This window comes from Chanodichthys erythropterus, chromosome 19, assembly GCF_024489055.1.
Source record: "Chanodichthys erythropterus isolate Z2021 chromosome 19, ASM2448905v1, whole genome shotgun sequence".
NCBI lineage: Eukaryota > Metazoa > Chordata > Actinopteri > Cypriniformes > Xenocyprididae > Chanodichthys > Chanodichthys erythropterus.
In genome coordinates this window covers 26,174,033-26,192,967 of record NC_090239.1, presented here as the reverse complement: position 1 = coordinate 26,192,967, position 18,935 = coordinate 26,174,033, and the positions used below count along the sequence as shown (strand labels likewise).

General features: G+C 40.3%; 1 protein-coding gene across 1 annotated transcript in view; it reads right to left on the bottom strand.

The window, feature by feature from the left end:
* LOC137007542 (integrin alpha-M-like) overlaps nucleotides 1–18,935 on the bottom strand; it is a 78,379-nt gene that overhangs the window by 38,886 nt on the left and 20,558 nt on the right. Inside the window, exons 17-26 of the mRNA XM_067369081.1 lie at nucleotides 17,399–17,530; nucleotides 17,230–17,303; nucleotides 16,971–17,112; nucleotides 16,227–16,325; nucleotides 15,325–15,404; nucleotides 15,107–15,193; nucleotides 4,683–4,761; nucleotides 4,482–4,595; nucleotides 3,666–3,776; nucleotides 3,492–3,556 (exon numbers count right to left, since the gene is read on the bottom strand). Of these exons, the coding sequence (XP_067225182.1) occupies nucleotides 3,492–3,556; nucleotides 3,666–3,776; nucleotides 4,482–4,595; nucleotides 4,683–4,761; nucleotides 15,107–15,193; nucleotides 15,325–15,404; nucleotides 16,227–16,325; nucleotides 16,971–17,112; nucleotides 17,230–17,303; nucleotides 17,399–17,530 (983 nt within the window). The remainder of the gene's footprint in view (nucleotides 1–3,491; nucleotides 3,557–3,665; nucleotides 3,777–4,481; nucleotides 4,596–4,682; nucleotides 4,762–15,106; nucleotides 15,194–15,324; nucleotides 15,405–16,226; nucleotides 16,326–16,970; nucleotides 17,113–17,229; nucleotides 17,304–17,398; nucleotides 17,531–18,935) is intronic.

Genomic DNA, 18,935 nt, shown 5'->3' with positions numbered 1-18,935 from the left:
AACAATTATAGATTTTGTTGGTACGATTATAGTCTGAGCAATAATCACGGTTACACGATTATCATGATTATTATGCATCATTAATTTCAAAACACTGCTAATGTATAAATTCACATAAACACTCTTTAAAGTTTATTTATTGCTGCCTTTTGCAACAGAAATTACACAGTAACCTAATACAGCACACAAAAAAATTCTAAAGACAAACAAAAGTCCATAGTTGCATTCCAAATGACGCACTATACACTATGTACTTATGCACTATGTAGTGCGTGAATTGTATAAGGTTATTTTGTCATTAAACATCGGAGTCTGATACCCTCTCCCCCTCTGCTACGTAATTAAAGCTGCGACAGTTGAGTGCATGAAGTGTCCAACATTTCACACTTCATTTTTTCCATTATTATGATGATTGTGAATCATCTGGGTATTTAAAGTGTACTTTTTGTTTTTGTAATTTTCAGTGTGAACGCACTACTTGCACTACTTATACAGTACTTAAAAACGTCATAGAATAGTGCACAAGTACGCGAATTGGGATGCATCTCTCCCTTTAGAATTTAAGGTGACCATAAACATCCATGTCAGTATTTCTCTTTTGAAAAAAAAAAAAAAAAAAAAAATAACAAAATTATTTAGTTTTCAAAATTATTTTTAGTTTTCAGTTTGTGCATTCTTTTTACATTTCTTTTGGACATGAGGACTTGGAAACATGTTGATTTTTTTTTTTTTTTTTTTTAATTAAACATAAATAATACTATAACAGGTATGATAAATCACAATGAAAATAAAAATAAGTCTTTGTCTCTTTGGAATGAAACATAAGCTACAAATTAGCTTGTATGTATTTGCCTTTAATTTTTTACCCTGCTATTGAGTTATTGTCTTTTATGAGACTAGTTTTTTTTTCAGCTTTCGTGTTTTCACTGTTGTAGACCTTATGCACCAGAGAAACAAGAAAGAAACCATCTTTATAAAATTTTCTTTGAACTTCCGTTTTGCGGTAGCTCTATACATTTCTATGGCATGCTGTCAAAGAATAATTAGGCAATGTGAGTTAATTATAATAATAATTAATTAAGAATAATTAAGTGGATTTACTTGTTGAAGAGTTAATGAAAGTTATCATGAGCACTGTAATGTTTAAAGCAGATGTCTTAACAAATGTCAGTAGACTTTAAAACGAGCAGTTCATTCATAAATGTGTAAGATCGCTGTGGAAATGACCAGAAGTCAAAAGACAACAAAAGCAATGCTGAAAAGGGGCGATGCTACATAAGGTCTATACAGTAGGGTGCACTAGTACGCATCTCCTGAAAGAGTGCAGTATCTCCATACCAAAAAGAAGAAGCAGAAAAAAGCGATCTCACAAATAAGCAGATGCATTTGAAAAATAATGTGAGCATCAGCATTAAACAGCATATAAATCAAAACTGTCTAACCATATTGATTAAAATGTTGAACCAGGACGAGCTATAGGACTGTGAAGCTTTTGGGGGATGTTGATGAACTCGAACTAACGTCAATCAATCTTTGTTTTACATGTACATGAAGTTAGAAAAAAAACTTTTTTGTTTTGTTTTTTCCCAAAGCAAAGGCTCTTCTTTCTTTTTATATACTGCATGTTCATATATTCATTCAACAAAATATTGTAGGAGTCAAGAAATATTTGTGAACATTACAAAACTGTTAAAAACGGTGGTGGGTGGAAATCTTTGGTGGAAATAAAGCTTCGCTGTTTGGTCCCTCTGCCTCTGTGTGTCGTGAGTAATTGAGTAGACTATCACTCTGTCTAGAGCGATAATAAACTGGAACATTTGTCTTTCTGAACAGCAGCATGACGATGTTATTTTGAAGGTAAAAAAAAAGTGTTGGTGAAAGTGAGAAAGTGAAAGGGAAAATGTTGCGTGTTGCATCACAATGTCTTATTCATGGCCTGTTTAATCTTTAAAGATCTATGGCCCTGTTTACACTTGGCATTAAGATGTGTTTTGGTCGACTAGGCACTTCCGCGCCTTTTTACAAATGTTGATATCCTGTTGAAATTCTTCTGAAGTAGGTTGTAACTATATAGTGAAGCACAAAGATTATTAAGCTCCTTTTATCATCTACATGGCAACAGGAGCCATTTACACCCATAGGACACATTTTTGCATGCTCTTCACATCTTGAACAACATTTTAACTTAAGGAACTTTTTTTTTGATAATTTTTTTTAAACTTCTAAGTGATTTATTTATTCTGTTACCAAGTAAACTGTAACAATTCGGTTGTTAAGTCTGACGTCACACGGCAGCGCTTCCGGGTCCTATAACGCTCTATCTCATACCACAAGAAAACAACAAATGGTGCTAATATACACACACGATGTGATGTAATACTACAACAATTATAATCATAACCTTTATCTCCATATCAAAATTCCAGATGGCCAGACAATGATTCATCTTCTATAAATCGTTAAAATATTAATGTCTGTGACGCTGTGAGAACGGAGACTGTTGTGTAGACTAAGTATTTAAAATGTTTAACTTTTTAAAATGATTGATGTTTAAAATTAATAAATAGCGCTCATTAATGGCCGTCGATGGCATTCTCAAGTGAAATGAGTCGAGGCTTGGACCCGGAAACGGTGTTCCTTACTTCTATTTTGACTTTTATATTGTTCATGGTGTTGATTTAGGTTTAGGTTATAAAATATCGGGAAATATGGGACTTTGCATTAAGTGCTCATCTATTCCAAATTTCCAAAAGATTGAGAGTAAGTGTAATGGATAATGCCAAAATTATTTTATTTAAATTTATTTTAATTTCATTACCAACAAGTGCCATTTTGAAATATACCAATATTGCAAAAAAAAAAAAAAAAAAAAAAGGCAAATTAAACAATATCTTTATATAAAGCATAAACATCTTCAAAATACACCCAGTGCACATCCCTATTATGAAAATCTGAAGAAACGTGATAGGAAAAAAAACAAACAAACAATGCAATTACATTTTTCTTTAGAACTGGACTTTACGTCTCACAATTCTAAGAAAACGGTTACTAAAATCAGAATTGTGAGATAAAAAGTCGCAATTACCTTTTGTATTTTTTTTTATTTATTTTTTTTTGGAAACAAGCTTCCATAGAAAACATCTCAAAAACAATCTGTGTGTGAGAAAAAGATCCTCTAATATTTCTGCTACAGTTCATACTCAGTTATTATCAGTTTCCAAACAAAGGAGGAAGTCAACAATTTGTAATGCTATAAATACTTTCATTGTGGTAACTTGATGTGCTCACTGATAAGATGATGAGTAGTAATCTTAAGTAGCTTCAAAATTGTCCCATTATCATTCTAATAAATTGTTCTAAATCAGTCTGAAATATTTTGCTACAATGAGGTGTTAAATATATTAATGTTACATTCTCAAGACCACAAAACAGTGGTCAGTACAAGTATATCTTATAACTGTTTGAATGCACATTATTGTGTCATGTTTGGCTCTCCTCCTTCATCCCCCTGCGCCTCCTGCAGCATCTGCTTGTACTGGCTTTTGAAGAACCCAGCCTTGTAAAGAGAAAATATACAGTAATATGCTGTAAGCATTAAAAAATATAGATTGTATAGACAGGTGAATGTGTGAGGGACTGAAACTGATTTTATGAAGGCGATATACCTTATAGAGGGCCGCTGTGATGAGAGCCAGTAGCAGCAGTCCTCCTATCACTCCTCCAATGATCTCTTTGGTCAGGTTCGGCTCCTCATACACCTCAACTTGAGTGTTAATCTACAAAGTGGGAAAATGTGAGCAAGTGAATTTTTAGTGCAGTCAGAAGTGATCTCATTGTAATAGGAAGTCCTCCTCCTTCCCCCCTTACAGATGTTCTAGGCCTAACAATTGATACATTATAATTTGGGTTAAATAATTGATAAATACCAGGCTAAAAAATGCTGAAAATTCAGCTTTGATCACATGAATTAAATTATATTTTAAAGTATATTCAAGTATAAAACAGTTATTTTAAATTGTAATATTTCACACTACAGTGTTTACTGTATTTTTGGTCAAATAAATGCAGTCTAGGTGAGCATAAGAGACTTTTTGAAAACATAAAAAGACAAATTCTTACAGACCCCTGACTTTGAAATGGTAGTGTAAGTACTTTTGTCTCTGTGGCATTTCTTTAATAAACAAAATGACAGTGACTTCCTTACTATAAAAACACACGTGTACAAAGCAACACACACTAACACATATGCACAGGAAATATACGTGTGAAAAACATTGTAAGTGCAATGGTCAATATATTTGCAAGAAACAAAAAGAGAAAAAATATGTGGTGTGCAAAAATAAGAATAAAATACAGATCAAATGAACAAATCATAAGCTATAAAAACAGTAGACTGCAGTTATAGATTCTTTCAAACAGAGCAGTGTTTTGAGAGTTATTTTTACAGTTATTAGACTTGACATGAACGATCACTGAATCACCTGGAGAGACGGTGCAGTGCCTTGAGAATCAGAGGAAAAGAAAATATATTTGCTCTTGTCATAATCCAGAGACACTGAACTGATCAACTCAAACACAGCAGCTCTGAGTCCAGTCTAAGAGAGACAGAGATTATGACAATAAGAAATAATCAAACAATTATGAATGTTCTGCAATTTGAATTAGCTTTAAAAGTCAGATACCTGCTCAATCCATCCAGAGCTCATATTGCCAGATATATAATAGAGTTTCCTTTCATTCTTTATGAGATTGACGTCACAGCTGAACACGGCACACACCGCCACAGAGCAGTTCTGACACACACACACACATATATATATATATATATATAGAGAGAGAGAGAGAGAGAGACAGAGTTTCATTGATGTATGTTTAACATATACTATTAATAAATTGTGGAAAACTAATGAGATAAAACAAAACTACATTCAAAAGTGCCCTCACCACCACACGATGATTTTTAACAACGTCCAACAATGTAAAATTGGTGAAAACAGGCTTCTCCATGTTCTCGATTTTACAGCCATAAATCTAAAGAAAGAAAGAAAGAAAGATCTCACTTTCTGTCACAAAAACAGTATGTGGCAACCAGGGCGGGCGAGAGCCGTGAGGGAACGGCGCGAGGCCGGTGGCGCGAGTGTTAATGAGCTTCACCTGGGAGGCACAGTAGTTCTCAAACTCTTTAACTCAATAAGTGTCGATGATTCAAGTATAAGGCCATGTTCACACTGTCCGTTTTGGGGATTGAAAATCGCATTTACTTACAGGTGTGAGTCTCGAAATGTCCCGTTCACACAGCAATTTACAGTAACATCTGGAAGACTGACTGTATGAATGTGCAACGAGAGTCAAGTCCGTATTCTCTAGCATCCATAAGGACAGTGACCAACGTAATATTAAAGATGGCGACGTTCATAAAACTGAAAAGTGTCATCACTGTTGGCATTGAACAGCAAGTTCATCCATCAAAACTTCATTAACCAACAGCAGCATATAAACACACTCAAACCGGAGTCTTTTCTCGCATATGCATGGACCCGAGCGAGCAGAGAGACCCATAAATATAAGTATTTTTTTACGGTAAACAGTGTTTTAGTAATAAATAATCACTTGTTTTATGTTGCCTTTAATCTTGTGTTCATGTATACGGTTATGTTCTCCGAAAAAAGATTTGTAAAAATCGCTATCAAAACAGTTCACTAATGTTTTTCACTTTATGATAGTTCCACAACATATTTTTTTATATTTTATTGAAACCCGCGTTGATTTGACAACATAAATTCAAATCCGGTGGCAGCTAACTTGTCTTTTTGCCACATGCCTGATTAATGTATTGTTTTGTTGTGGTTACGTCCATAAATACGTGTACGTTTCATGATATAAACAAAAAGTGCATTCAGTTTGCGTGCTTATTCATCAGTATTGTATGTTCTGTATCAACCAGGGACTCCTGAGGAAACACGCAGGTTCGTCTCCTTTGTCTTATGCGAAGAACTGAAGACAAATGCAAAAAAATAGCTGTCGCCCAAGCAACCGAGATCACTATCGATGGCATCTTAAAAGGCCAATTCACACCGCACCAACAAACATTTTTTTTAAGCGCGAGCCTTTTTATTAATGAGACCCATAGGCATATACAACCATGTAGCTAAACAAGCCAAAACGAATTATTAAAAACGAAACTGAAGGTAAACCTGCGTTGCTCTCATAGTGGTTAACGTTACCTCTCTCTTTCGGTTAAGTGGAGCAGCTGCTCTTGCTGAATGGCACGGATTGCACTATGGACTATTGTACCTTTTTTATATTATATTTTATTTATTTTTTTACAGTATTTTATTTTTTATAATGAACAAGCTGCGATGTCAGGTTTCCACTGCTTTGTTGTGTGTGTGTGAGGCGCGGGCGCGATCAAACAGCTGTCTTTGCAGGGGACTTGCCTCATCGTCATGGCAACGGTTAGTGGCCAGGTCAGATTACGTCAGAGTTTGTTGCCGTTTGTTGGAAAACTGTTCACACCGCACAGACATTCCACGACCCGACAAGCGCCGATTAAACATGTTCAGTCGGGTGAAAACCGACTCCAACAGACGCCAACAGGGGTATCACACCGATCCAATAAACTCCAACAGACGAGTTTGTTGGCTGCTGTCGGTGCGGTGTGAATTGGCCTTTAGAAGTGTGTGATAAACATCGGCGCATCTAGGACGTAGGAGCTAGCGACGACTTATGATGACGTGTAACGGTCTAGTAGTGGTGGTCCATTTCTTAGGGGTATATTTTCAGCCCTACCCCTTGACACTCAGTTTCAAGGGGCAAGGGGAAGGGGTAGGCGTAGGGGGAAGGGGAAGAGGAAGGGTATAAAATAGAATTGGTATTGGGCCTTAGCCTCTTCGCTAATTAGCACGCAAAATACCACTGGTATGCTACTTCCGCTGCCTCACCGGAAGTTGTACCCACGTTCTTTTTTACAGTAGCGCCCCGCGGAAACTTGTGGATAGGATATCGCCAAAAATGAGGGAAGGCCTGTTTTCAGTTGTTTCAGCTGTCATGAGGAAAAAATCCATCAGAAAGCGCCGGCGTGTTCGTCGGCCAGAGGGATAAAATGTAGCAAATTGAGTTTAATATTTATAGTGGGCTATAGTCTATTATTATTATTATTATTATTTAATTTCATCTCGATGATTATGATAATTGAATAGCATGACGGATGCGCAATGTTGGGAGACATGCAGCGGGTCAGACTTGAGTTTGACCACTTCATTAAGTTTTGTTTTATAGTAAGTCTTTCTTTAAAGTGAATTTCGTTTTGTAGAAATTGTATCTTAATTTCAATCAATGTTTCATCAACCAATTGCCTATATTTAATAAATGGGAAGAAAACCAAGAACGTCGGGTGTGGAATGGATTGAAGTGCGTACGAAGCCATGTTTCCGCGGCCTTTGAATAAGGCTGAAGCAATAGACGTCTTTCTTTCCTTTTTTTATTTTTTAATTTTTTTTAAATTTTTTATAAATTTATTTTATTACATGTCTTTATTACTTAATTAATCGATAAGATATTTTTGGTCTAACAATATAGGCTATTTCAGCTGGTCTAACAATATAATTTCAGTAATTTCGGTGCATCATGATAATTCATGTATAGTAAAAAAAATAGTAAACAACTCTAGACTTATTGGCTAGGCATGGAAAAGTCCCGGTAGCTGACCATTAGCAGAGCTGGCGATGGGGTAAATACGCTTGGTCAATATATAATAATAATAATAATAATAATAATAGCCTAATAATAATAATAATAACCTAATAATAATAATAATAATGTCTCAGCAAAGACTGAAAATGTTTCCCCTTTTTGTAATTTAGCACTAGCCTATTTTCTATGATCTTCTGCTTTCATTTTTGGGCTTCAGTTGGATGCTTTATTTTCATCTTTAGTCAATAGGTTGCTTCTTATGTCCCCTTTCTTCTTCTTGGGTGGCATCTACAAAGTACAAAAAGGGGCAAAAAAACCCGGAATATGAAAATGTTTTTACTTTGGCCTTTGTATGTGGCAGAGAGACAGCCCTGGTAACTTACCGTTGGCGTCGTCAACATGCACGCGCAAGCACACACACCAACTGCTCGCTGCTATGTGCAAGCACAAAAGTAGTCCCGGCCCGCGCGTGTAGCCTGTCAGATACCCCGCCGCCAATCAAATTACGGCGTTTCTTGTACTGTCGTCGTCCTGGCCGTTAGAATCGATCCAAAAACCAGTGCAAAGATCCAAATAGCAGTTCAAAGGAGCTTGCTAAATATTGGTGGGGACAAATTTGTCATCTCAAAATATTGATAGGGACTAGTACCTAGCGTCCCCCCCTAAACCTACGCCCATGCGCACATGACACAGTATTTGAATTTGGAAAAGAAACACAAAACCGACTGGAGTCACTCCGGTGGAGAACAGTGACTGGATCTAACACCTTAAGATGACACACTGCTCATATCTCTGTCTCAGTAAGTTACCGAAAGCGAAACCACACACAAAACACCTTAGAAGAGTGGCTCTCTCGCACTGTATGATGCATAGTTGTGATTGGCAAAGGACAAAAAAGCAGTAAACTATATGGTGCACTTACCATGACGCGGCGACAGATTGCGGCGAGCGTTTGTAACCTTGCACGTACAGAGTGCTCTTCAGAGCTAAGATACATCATTATCGGGAAACTCGACCCAGATCGGTTTTAAGCATTCATTAAAGTGAATTGGTTTTAACCCTTTGATGCACAAGCTATGAAAACTCCTTCTATTGCACAACATGGGTAAAAATGACCCGTATTCATTTCCTATGTTATTTCAATCATGACTGAGTGTTTTTTCGCTGAATCTTTGATATGCAAAAGCAGCCATGTTGAGACGTGAAATATGTGGTGGATGAATAGTTGTCTGCAGTAAATATGTTTCTTACTTGTGAAAATTTGCAAAGGTTTCTATATGGGTCATTTTTGCCCCATATGTGTAAAATCGATGTAGACATACAACAACTGTGTTTGTTTATAAAGTAAGAAAGAAAAAATGAACATAATGATTTTTGACAATCAAAAACAAGATATTTAAGGAATACCTCGAATAAATGAATGGTAAAATACATTTCTTTTAAAGATTCAGCAAAGAAACACTCAACCATGATTGAAATTACATAAGAAATGAATACGGGTCATTTTTGACCCATGTTGTGCATTAGAAGGGTAATGATACCAAAATTATTTTTATTCAAAAAGTAAGAAAGAAAAAATTAAAATGAGGATTGGTGATGATCAAAAACAAGTTAATTGAGGAATACCTGGAATACTGAATGATGAAATTAATTTCTTGCAAAGATATAAAAAATAAAAACTCAGCCGGGTCATTTTTGACCCATGTTGTGCATCAAAGGGTTAAAGGAGTCATTAGTTCGCAAATCGAACGTGTCATTAGTGGACAGATATGCTCATGTGCTCCGCACATATAACGTTACTCCCAAATATATTTTTAGGTCGCACAGATAAAATTTTTAAGAGCATATGCCACAAAAATGTTGGCAATTTCGAGCCTTGTAGAAGCTGCTAAGCTTTCTAGCTAGAAGTAAGCAATAACTAACATGCTGTTACTTTGCTAAATTAGCCCGGAATCGTTTAACATTAATGTTATGGAATCATGAAAAAAATGATCAATAGATTGGTTCAATTTTACTAGACCTGCATATAAAAATGAAGACAATATATTGGATTTGCTTACCTGAATCATCCGTGTTCACTGTCTTCGTCAGTCAACTGAAGCTGTTCACGTGAGTAGATGGTTGGGCACGGTTGGGTGTGTGCGCATTCATAACGGTGCGCGTACACTTTGAACTTCAATCGTGACAAATGATTGGACTACTTGTGGAGTGACATGACGACATGAATCAGAGGCACAAAAAACGTTGACAGCGGTGAGCGGTCATTATGTTTACCAATACTCGACCCATTGCAACTGCCGCAAGAATCACACCCCTGATGATGTGACAGACAAAATTGTCTAGTGTGGTTCCTTTCACACAGCACGAATATTCTTACAATGCGGTTGTGTTATGATACAGACGGCACGGAGGCAGAGGTAAAAGCAAGTATGGTGGTTTATTTGAGAAACAGCAATGAGCAGGTGAGTAAATGGAAGATGGAGAGTTCAAATGAGATGATAGAGGTTTGATACTGTCCTTGTGATTGCAGATGGAGGTAGAAGTCGAGGAGATGGAGAATGGCTGATGAGGAACACTCACACACACGGAAGGAGGAACACAAGAGGGGAACTGGAGACGACGGCTGGAGTGGAAGGCTTGTAGCAGGTTGGTATCAAGGATGTCGTTCCGCGGAACCCACGACTGCTCCTCTGGCCCGTAGCCCTCCCAGTCGACGAGGTATTCCAGAGACCACCACGGCGCCGGGAGTCCAGAATTTCCTGAACCTCGTAAGCAGTCCCATCCTCCAGAAGAAGTGGAAGGGGGGGCTCGGCGGCTGTCACGTCAGGCTCTGTGGAAGGAGAGAGAGAAGGGTGGTGAGGTTTGAGTAGAGACACGTGGAAAGTGGGATGAATCTTATATTCAGGAGGAAGCTGAAGACGATACGTGACGGGGTTGATCTGCTGAAGGATGGTGAACGGGCCAATGAAGCGGGGACTAAGCTTCTTGCATGGCAGACGCAGTCTGATGTCCCTTGTCGACAGCCAGACCTTCTGCCCAGGTTGGTAGTTGGGAGTGTTGGAGTGACGAAGGTTGGCTGTCATCCTGCGTCTGCGCAGGGCCCTCTGCAACTGATGGTGGGCTGAGTCCCACACCCTCTCGCTCTCCCGGAACCAGTAGTCGACGGCAGGAACTTTGGAGGGTTCCCCGTCCCAGGGGAATAATGGGGGTTGGTAGCCGAGTACGCATTGAAAAGGTGTTAATCCGGTGGAAGGTTGACGGAGAGAGTTCTGGGCGTACTCGGCCCAACCCAGGTACTGGTTCCAGGAGTCCTGGTGGCCGTGACAGAAGGTACGCAGGAAGCGGCCGATCTCTTGGATTTTCCGTTCCGTCTGCCCGTTCGTCTGAGGGTGGTATCCCGACGATAGGCTGACGGTCACACCTAGGAGCGACAAAAAGGCCTTCCAGACTCGGGAGATGAATTGGGGGCCCCTGTCAGATACAATGTCCTCGGGGATTCCATAGTAGCGGAAGATGTGGTTGAACATTAATTCAGCAGTAGTGAGAGTGGTAGGTAGACCTTGGAGAGGGATCAGCCGGCAGGTCTTGGAGAATCTATCCACAACCACGAGTATTCAGGTATGACCATCAGAAGGTGGGAGATCCGTAACAAAGTCAACTCCCAGGTGTGACCATGGTCGCTCAGGAACGGGCAGAGGATGGAGCTTGCCGGCCGGCAGATGACGAGAGCTCTCTTCGAGATGGCACACTCCCTGCAGCCCTGCACGTACCTTCTGACATCCCTGGCCAAGTTGGGCCACCAGAAGCGTGCTTTAAGCAGCGAGAAGGTTACATTGACCCCCAGGTGACCAGTGCCAAGTGATGAGTGAGCTGCGTGGATGAGTTGAGTGCGTCGTGCTCGGGTGATGTAATGGAGACCTTGAGGGCAACCTGGCGGAGTGTTGGAGGAGGCATTGGAGGAGGGCAGAGTTTCTTCAGACCATTGGATGGGATTCACAAAGATGGTTTCTGGGAGGACGGTTTCAGGAGCTTCAGACTTCTCATCAGGAGCATGGAGACAGGATAAGGCGTCAGCCTTGAGGTTCTTGGAGCCAGGACGATAGGAGATGGTGAAATCGAATCTTGAAAAGAACATGGCCCAGCGGGCTTGTCGGGGGTTTAATCTTTTAGCAGCTTTAAGATACTCCAAGTTTTTATGGTCGGTTAAAACTTGGAAGGGGTGTTTGGCTTCCTCCTGCCAATGCCTCCATTCCTCCAACGCGAGCTTGACGGCCAGGAGTTCGCGGTCACCGATATCATAGTTGACCTCCGCTGGGTTGAGCTTGCGGGAGAAGAAGGCGCATGGATGGAGTCTACTTGGTTGCCCCTGCTGCTGTGAAAGTACCGCTCCCACTCCTGTGGTAGATGCGTCTACCTCTACGATAAATGGCCGATTGGGATCAGGGTGGACGAGGAGGCGAGCGGTGGGGAAGGCTTCCTTAAGGGCTTCAAGGCCTTCAAAGGCTTGTGTGGCTTCTTCGGACCAGGACAGAGACTTGGGCTGATGGCGTAGAAGGTTGGTGAGTGAGTAGACGATGGAACTGTAGCCCTTGATGAAACGGCGGTAGAAGTTGGAGAAGCCTAAGAAGCGTTGGAGTCCCTCGTCCATACGGATGCCACTGTGGTCAATGTAGTATCCAAGGAAGTGGATGGACGACTGGTGGAAGGAGCATTTTTCCGCCTTGAGGAACAGCTGGAACTGCCATAAGCGTTTGAGGACCTCTGCAACATGGTGGCGATGTTCGGCCAGGCTCCGGGAGTAGATGAGGATATCATCGATGTACACCAGCACAAACTTATGGAGAAACTCCCGGACCACCTCATGAATGAAATCCTGGAATATGGAGGGGGCGTTGACTAGTCCATAGGGCATGACCAGGTATTCATAATGGCCAGTGGGCGTGACAAAGGCGGTCTTCCACTCGTCCCCCTCGCGTATCCGGATGAGGTTGTACGCGCTGCGGAGGTCCAGCTTAGTGAATACAGTGGCACCACGGAGATGTTCCAGGGCCTCTGGGACGAGGAGAAGTGGGTAACGGAACTTTATGGTGATCTTGTTGAGTGAGCGGTAATCAATACAGGGCCGCAAGCCATCGCTGAAGGGGGCGTAACAGGCTGGGATGTCGATGGATCGTTTCTCGATGGGGCTTTCAATGGAAGTGGCACAGATGGAGATTTCTTTGGAACGTGGAGATGGAGGAACAGGAAACCCGGAGAGGCAGGTCGAGAAACAGTGTTCGCCCCACTTCAGGATCTCGCCCGTGCGCCAGGAGATGGTTGGGCTGTGGAGTTCGAGCCACGGGCGCCCTAGAACCACGTCAGCGGTGGATTCCTCCAGAACCAGCAAATGGATATCCTCAACATGAAGGAGGCCTATGCGGAGTTGTAGAGGACCAGCACATCGGGTGATCTTTTTGCGGCCTAGGGGTTTTCCGGTAATGGAGTGGGCTTGATAGATACTAGGCGAAGGCGAGGTTTTGAACTTGAGTTGACGGCAGAGGGACCCGGAGATGAAGTTCCCGGCTGACCCTGAATCGAGGAGCGCAACAACTGGAACAGATATATTGGCAGCAGTAAGGGTTACAACGGTGGTGAGTGGTTTCATCTGGATTAAAGAGGGAAGGATGGCACTCACCAGAGGTCTTGGAGGGTGTGTTGGGCATGCGGAGAGTACGTGCCCGGGAGAGGCGCAATAGAGGCATAAGTTCAGGGTCAGTCGGCGTTGTCGTTCTGCAGGGGTGAGTCGGGAGTTTTCAACTTGCATAGGTTCGCTGGCTGGTTCTGGGGAGCTGACGGGTTCGGACCGACGGAGGAGAGGTTGAAGAGGTGGCTGGCCCTGGTGCTCTTCAAGACACGACTGCATACGAGTGCTCACACGGATGGCGAGTTGGATGAAGCGTTCGAGGCCGATGTTATCATCGTATGCAGCGAGATGCAATCACAACTTTGGTTCTAACCCCTAGCGGAAGGAAGTGATGAGGGCTTGTTCATTCCATCCGCTACTGGAAGCCAGGGTACGGAACTGCAAAGCATAGTCACTCACAGCGTTAGATCCTTGCTTTAATTTATAGAGTTTCTCACCGACAGATGAATCCGAAAGGATTGTGCACGCTCACGAGCTCCTGGAACGGGTCTTGTTGACTCATGCTGATCTCTAGCCGTGTTTTTCTGGTCCGGTAAATGGAAGATGGAGAGTTCAAATGAGATGATAGAGGTTTGATACTGTCCTTGTGATTGCAGATGGAGGTAGAAGTCGAGGAGATGGAGAATGGCTGACGAGAAACACTCACACACACGGAAGGAAGAAACCAGGAGAGGAACTGGAGACGACGGGGCGATAGGGGTCGCTGGTAGCAGGTAAGTAGCAGGTAAGTAGCAGGTAGAGTCCTTGAGGTTCGCATACATTAGTCTGTACTACAAACGAGACTGGACAACTGGTGTGTGTGTGAGTGTGGGTTAAATAGTGCTGGTGATAAAGTGACTGATGAAGTGCAGGTGGCGATGATTAGAATTCCGGTGATTGAGTGTGTGGGTATTGACGGGAGGTGGAGCCTGACGTGTCTGTGACAGGTTGTGAGTCTTGAAAATGTATGGGTGTGAGTTTGGTTATAGAATGCGGTTGTCACTCCCATAAATAACCGTACTGCGTGTGAACATTACCGTATTAAGGACTCAAATACAGGAATGACAACCGTATTCTGCTGCTGTGTGAAAGTAGCCTAAGTTTCCCCTGGTGACATTTTCAAACAAGTTTTTGAACAATTACGGGTGAAGGATGGGATGCCGTTTTTCTTCCCTACATTATACCAAAATTATTTTTATCATTATACCTGTATGGCTTATGAGGTAAGAAATAAATTCACACACTTGCAGATTTGAAATAGTCCAGATGTCAGTATCACCAAGTTTCACTGGTACTCTGATGAACACTTTGAAAATTAATTCTCTGAGGTCATTCTGAACCTGAAAGAGGAAAAAGAAAGTAAGGAAGAGTTATGTACAGTATGAGCATTTGAGCGTTTTCTTCTATTGTTAAAATAAATCCTGTTAAAACGTGTCATTTAGCATTTCTGAAACATTAGATATTAATGTACTATAAAACCATATATATATATATATATATATATATATATATATATATATATATATATATATATATATACTAAGATAAAAAAAATAATAATAATAACTAATACCCTTATTATCTGCTGGACGGGTTTCATAAGATCCCTTTTCCCTGAAGTAAAATTAATGTGGATGGTGGAATTTTCATGCCTTTTATTTAAAATGAAGAAAGAAAATGACAATATTACAGTACAGGGTAAAGAAAAGTGTGGTATTATTTTTATACAGAAACATGGAACAGAGCACTAACCTTATCAAGGCAATATAGATGGCGTATTTGACATTGATGGTTTTCTGTTTTTTAAACTCACTGTTGATTGAGTGTTTGTCATTTCCACTGTGAGAGATGGAGGTTTTGATTATTAGTATCATTTATCCATTTCTGATAACATGATCATGTGAGAATCCTCCTAGAGCTCAAGGTCAAAGGCTGTTTCACGCTTTGACTTCACTCAAACAACTTCATACCTCGTGACCTCAGCAGCAAATGTCACATTTTTGCCCAATGTACTTTCTTTATTAATGCTGTATGTAATGTCAAACAGAACCTAGAATTTGAACAAAAAAAACACAGAATAAGACTAAATTTTGGACTAATTAAAGTTGTTGTAAGTCATATGACAACAGAACATGTTGAACAGTCACACAACCATAAAAGTCTCTAGATAAAAGTGTTTGTAAACTGCTTTGAGTTTAAAAGTAATCAAGTCAGTAAATGAGAGTGTATATGCAAATGAGTAGAGCTGGACAATTAATAGTAATAGTATAGTAATAGTAATTAATCGTGATCACGATTCCTGCTTCTCTAGATCAATTAAGCATAATCGCTGCAATGTTGGCCTACTGGATTTTTTTATTTTTTTTATTTTATCAGTAACAAGCCTCCATGAGCTTTCATGCTTGGGGTTGCCAGATGTCAAGAGTTTAAATACCCGAATCAGAGCTTTCCTCTTAAATCGATAAATTATTGTATTGTTAATCTTCCCAATTTGACAAACATGTGCTGATCTGAAAATACAGGCAGATGTGTTTGTTGGAGTTCAGTGATCTCCATTGTGATATTCTGCTCGAATGAATGAATGAAGTATTTGTCCTGCCCATCTGTGACTAAATCAGTAAGCAAACCTTCTCTGGGACTAATTGTAATAAATCTAAACATTAATCTTGACTATAAAATAAACCCTTCCTATGACTTGATGTTCTCTTGGTTTGTGTTCATGTGAAAGTTCAATAATTCTCATGAAATATAAAAAGAAATGTCTCAAATGGGAACAATTGTAATTAATCATTTTTGAGCAAAATAATGATTATCACTTTAACCATTAACACAACAATGAGCAAATGTTCATGTCAGTGGTGTGATTACTGACCTGAGTGTTTCTCTTGAGGATAGGTTTACTGATTTGGCATGCGGTTTCTCCCAGAGTAACTCCTCTCTCAGCATCCAGAGACACACACTCCACTCTGCCCTGCTCATACAGAACGTTTATCATATATTTCAACACACACACACACACACACACACACACACACACACACACACACACACACACACATAAAGCATGCAGGTCCCACTTTACATTAAGTGGCCTTAACTACTATGTACTTCCATAAAAAATAAGTACAGTGTACTTATTGGGTTTATACTGAATTGCAAAACATTTTTGCTGCTATTGAGGTGGGATACGGATAAGGTTAGGGAAAGCTTTGGTGGTATGGTGATATGGGTAGGTTTAGGGTAGGGGTAAGGTGTAAGGGATGGGTCAACAGTGTAATTATAGATGTCATTACAGAAATTAATTAATTACAGATGTAACTACACGCAGGTACTTTTTGAAGTACAACGTAAAAACATGTATGAACACAACACAAGTGCATTGTATTAAATGATTAATTTAAATGTAAGTACATAGTAGTTAAGGCCACTTAATATAAAGTGGGACCAAACATGCTAATTAACATTCCATTTGTTATATGGTTTGAAAATATATTTTTTAATGTGGCTCTGTTATTTTAAGTTTCATTCAAAACTTCATTGCATCTTTATAGTTATTTTGCTTTAGAAATGCCATTGTTATTATTTACTCAGTTTCAGCATATGTGCCTATGTTTACCTGTTTAGATGTGAATCTCCTGTAGGAAAGTCCAAACGGGTATTTGAGGGTGAAGAGAGTGTTGTATGAATTTTCTCCTCTGTTCTCTACAAACACTGTCACGTAGATCTCCTGCATTATCCCAACCTCTATGTTTGAAGCCCTGGATTACAGAAACCAAAGAGAGATTCGGAAATACTTTCATAAGCATGAATATGATTTGGAATTATTCATTTCTTTTAATATTTCAGTTCAGAAATAGAGCAAATGATTTGCTCACCCAGAGAAATTGAAATTCATTCGGAGGTCGTCAACACATAAATTATCAGTTCCACAGTTTATCTCAAAATGTAGCTATGAAACAAAGTGAGGGCACAGAAAAATTCATGAATTGTTCATATGTGATAAAGTTCTGCTAACTTCTGCTCTTAACACAGATGAACTCTTACATTGTAGTCTGTGGAGGTCTTTATCTCTGGCAGCAGTATTGGTGTCAAATTTTGCATTCTTGCTGATGGAAGACCCTCAAATGTGAAATTTAACTGATTGGACAACGGGTTCAGAGCATCTTCTGAACAAGCCTTACTGAAATGAGAAATTATAGTTGTTATTAACAAAACACTACAGATATACTTGGGTCACTCTTGCTTTGCATTTGATTCTTGTTATTTCCTCATCGTATTTCTTAAAATGTTGAACATAATATTAAACATTTGTAGTTTTTAGTTTCATATAGAGACAGATTTGTCTCAATAATAATTCACGCAAGAAACATGATTCACACATGCGTAGGCAGTTTCACATGCGTGACACCTAATTCACTTGCACAAAAAACAATTAATGTGCAATAAAAAAAAAACATTCACAAAAAGCAATTCATGTGCACAAAATCAAATTATATATTCATAAAATACATTTCACACATGCAAAACAATTCATAGATATGCAACTGTGCACAAAAAGTTTTGAATGTTCAAAACTTACGAGTTTATCCTCACATTCAAGTGTGTGTATTTCTGAGACAATCCTGGCACCAGACACCTCCCACACGGGTCATTCATACTCTTTAGCCAATCAGATTGAAGCTTATCAATCAACCAATCATTTATCACATGAGGGCGTGCCTACCTGGGTGTTGTCACAGACACGTCAGGTTCCACCTCACTCCCTTACCCGCGCACTCAATCACCGGAATTCTAATCACCGCCACCTGCAGCTCATCACCACAGTCATCAGCCTCACTATAAGAACCCCACACTCACACACACACATTGTCCGGTCTCGTTCGTGATACACCCCGTTGTTCACTTACCTCAAGGACTCTCAAAACGATACTTACCTGTCTACATCATCTCCTTCGTCTCCATTGTCTCCAGTACTCCTCGTGTTCCTACCTGCTTGTGTGTGTGAGTGTTCCAGTCAACCATCTCCAGCGTCTCCTTCCACCATCACCTGCAATACAAAGAATAAGGACAGTATTACCTCTCATTCACCTCCAAGACCTTCATTTTCACCATTCACTTACCTGTTTGCTCTGCTGATTGTCTCAATAAACAACCCAACTGCTTTTATCTCTGCTTCCGGTGTCTCTGTTGTAACAGAAGACCGGACCATAACAGCCATACATCAGCATGAGCTACCATGACCCATTTCAAGAGCTCGTGGACGCTTTGCGACGAGCACTCACCCCTCAACCACAGTCACCGTCGCCAGGACCCCTCACCGCTGCCACTTCCGCATCCACTGTCACCGCTGCTTCACCTGTTTACACCGCCAGTCCCATGGCCAAACCAGCGCCCTACTCTGGATCGGCGGAGGATTGCAGCGGATTCCTTCTTCAGTGCGAGTTGGTCCTGGAGATGCAGCCGCACCTCTATCCCACCGAAACGGCGAAGATAGCGTTCATAATCTCCCAACTGCAAGGTAAGGCCCTTCAATGGGCGGATTCCCTCTGGACTCAAAAAGGCTCAGTCGTTAAATCCTATC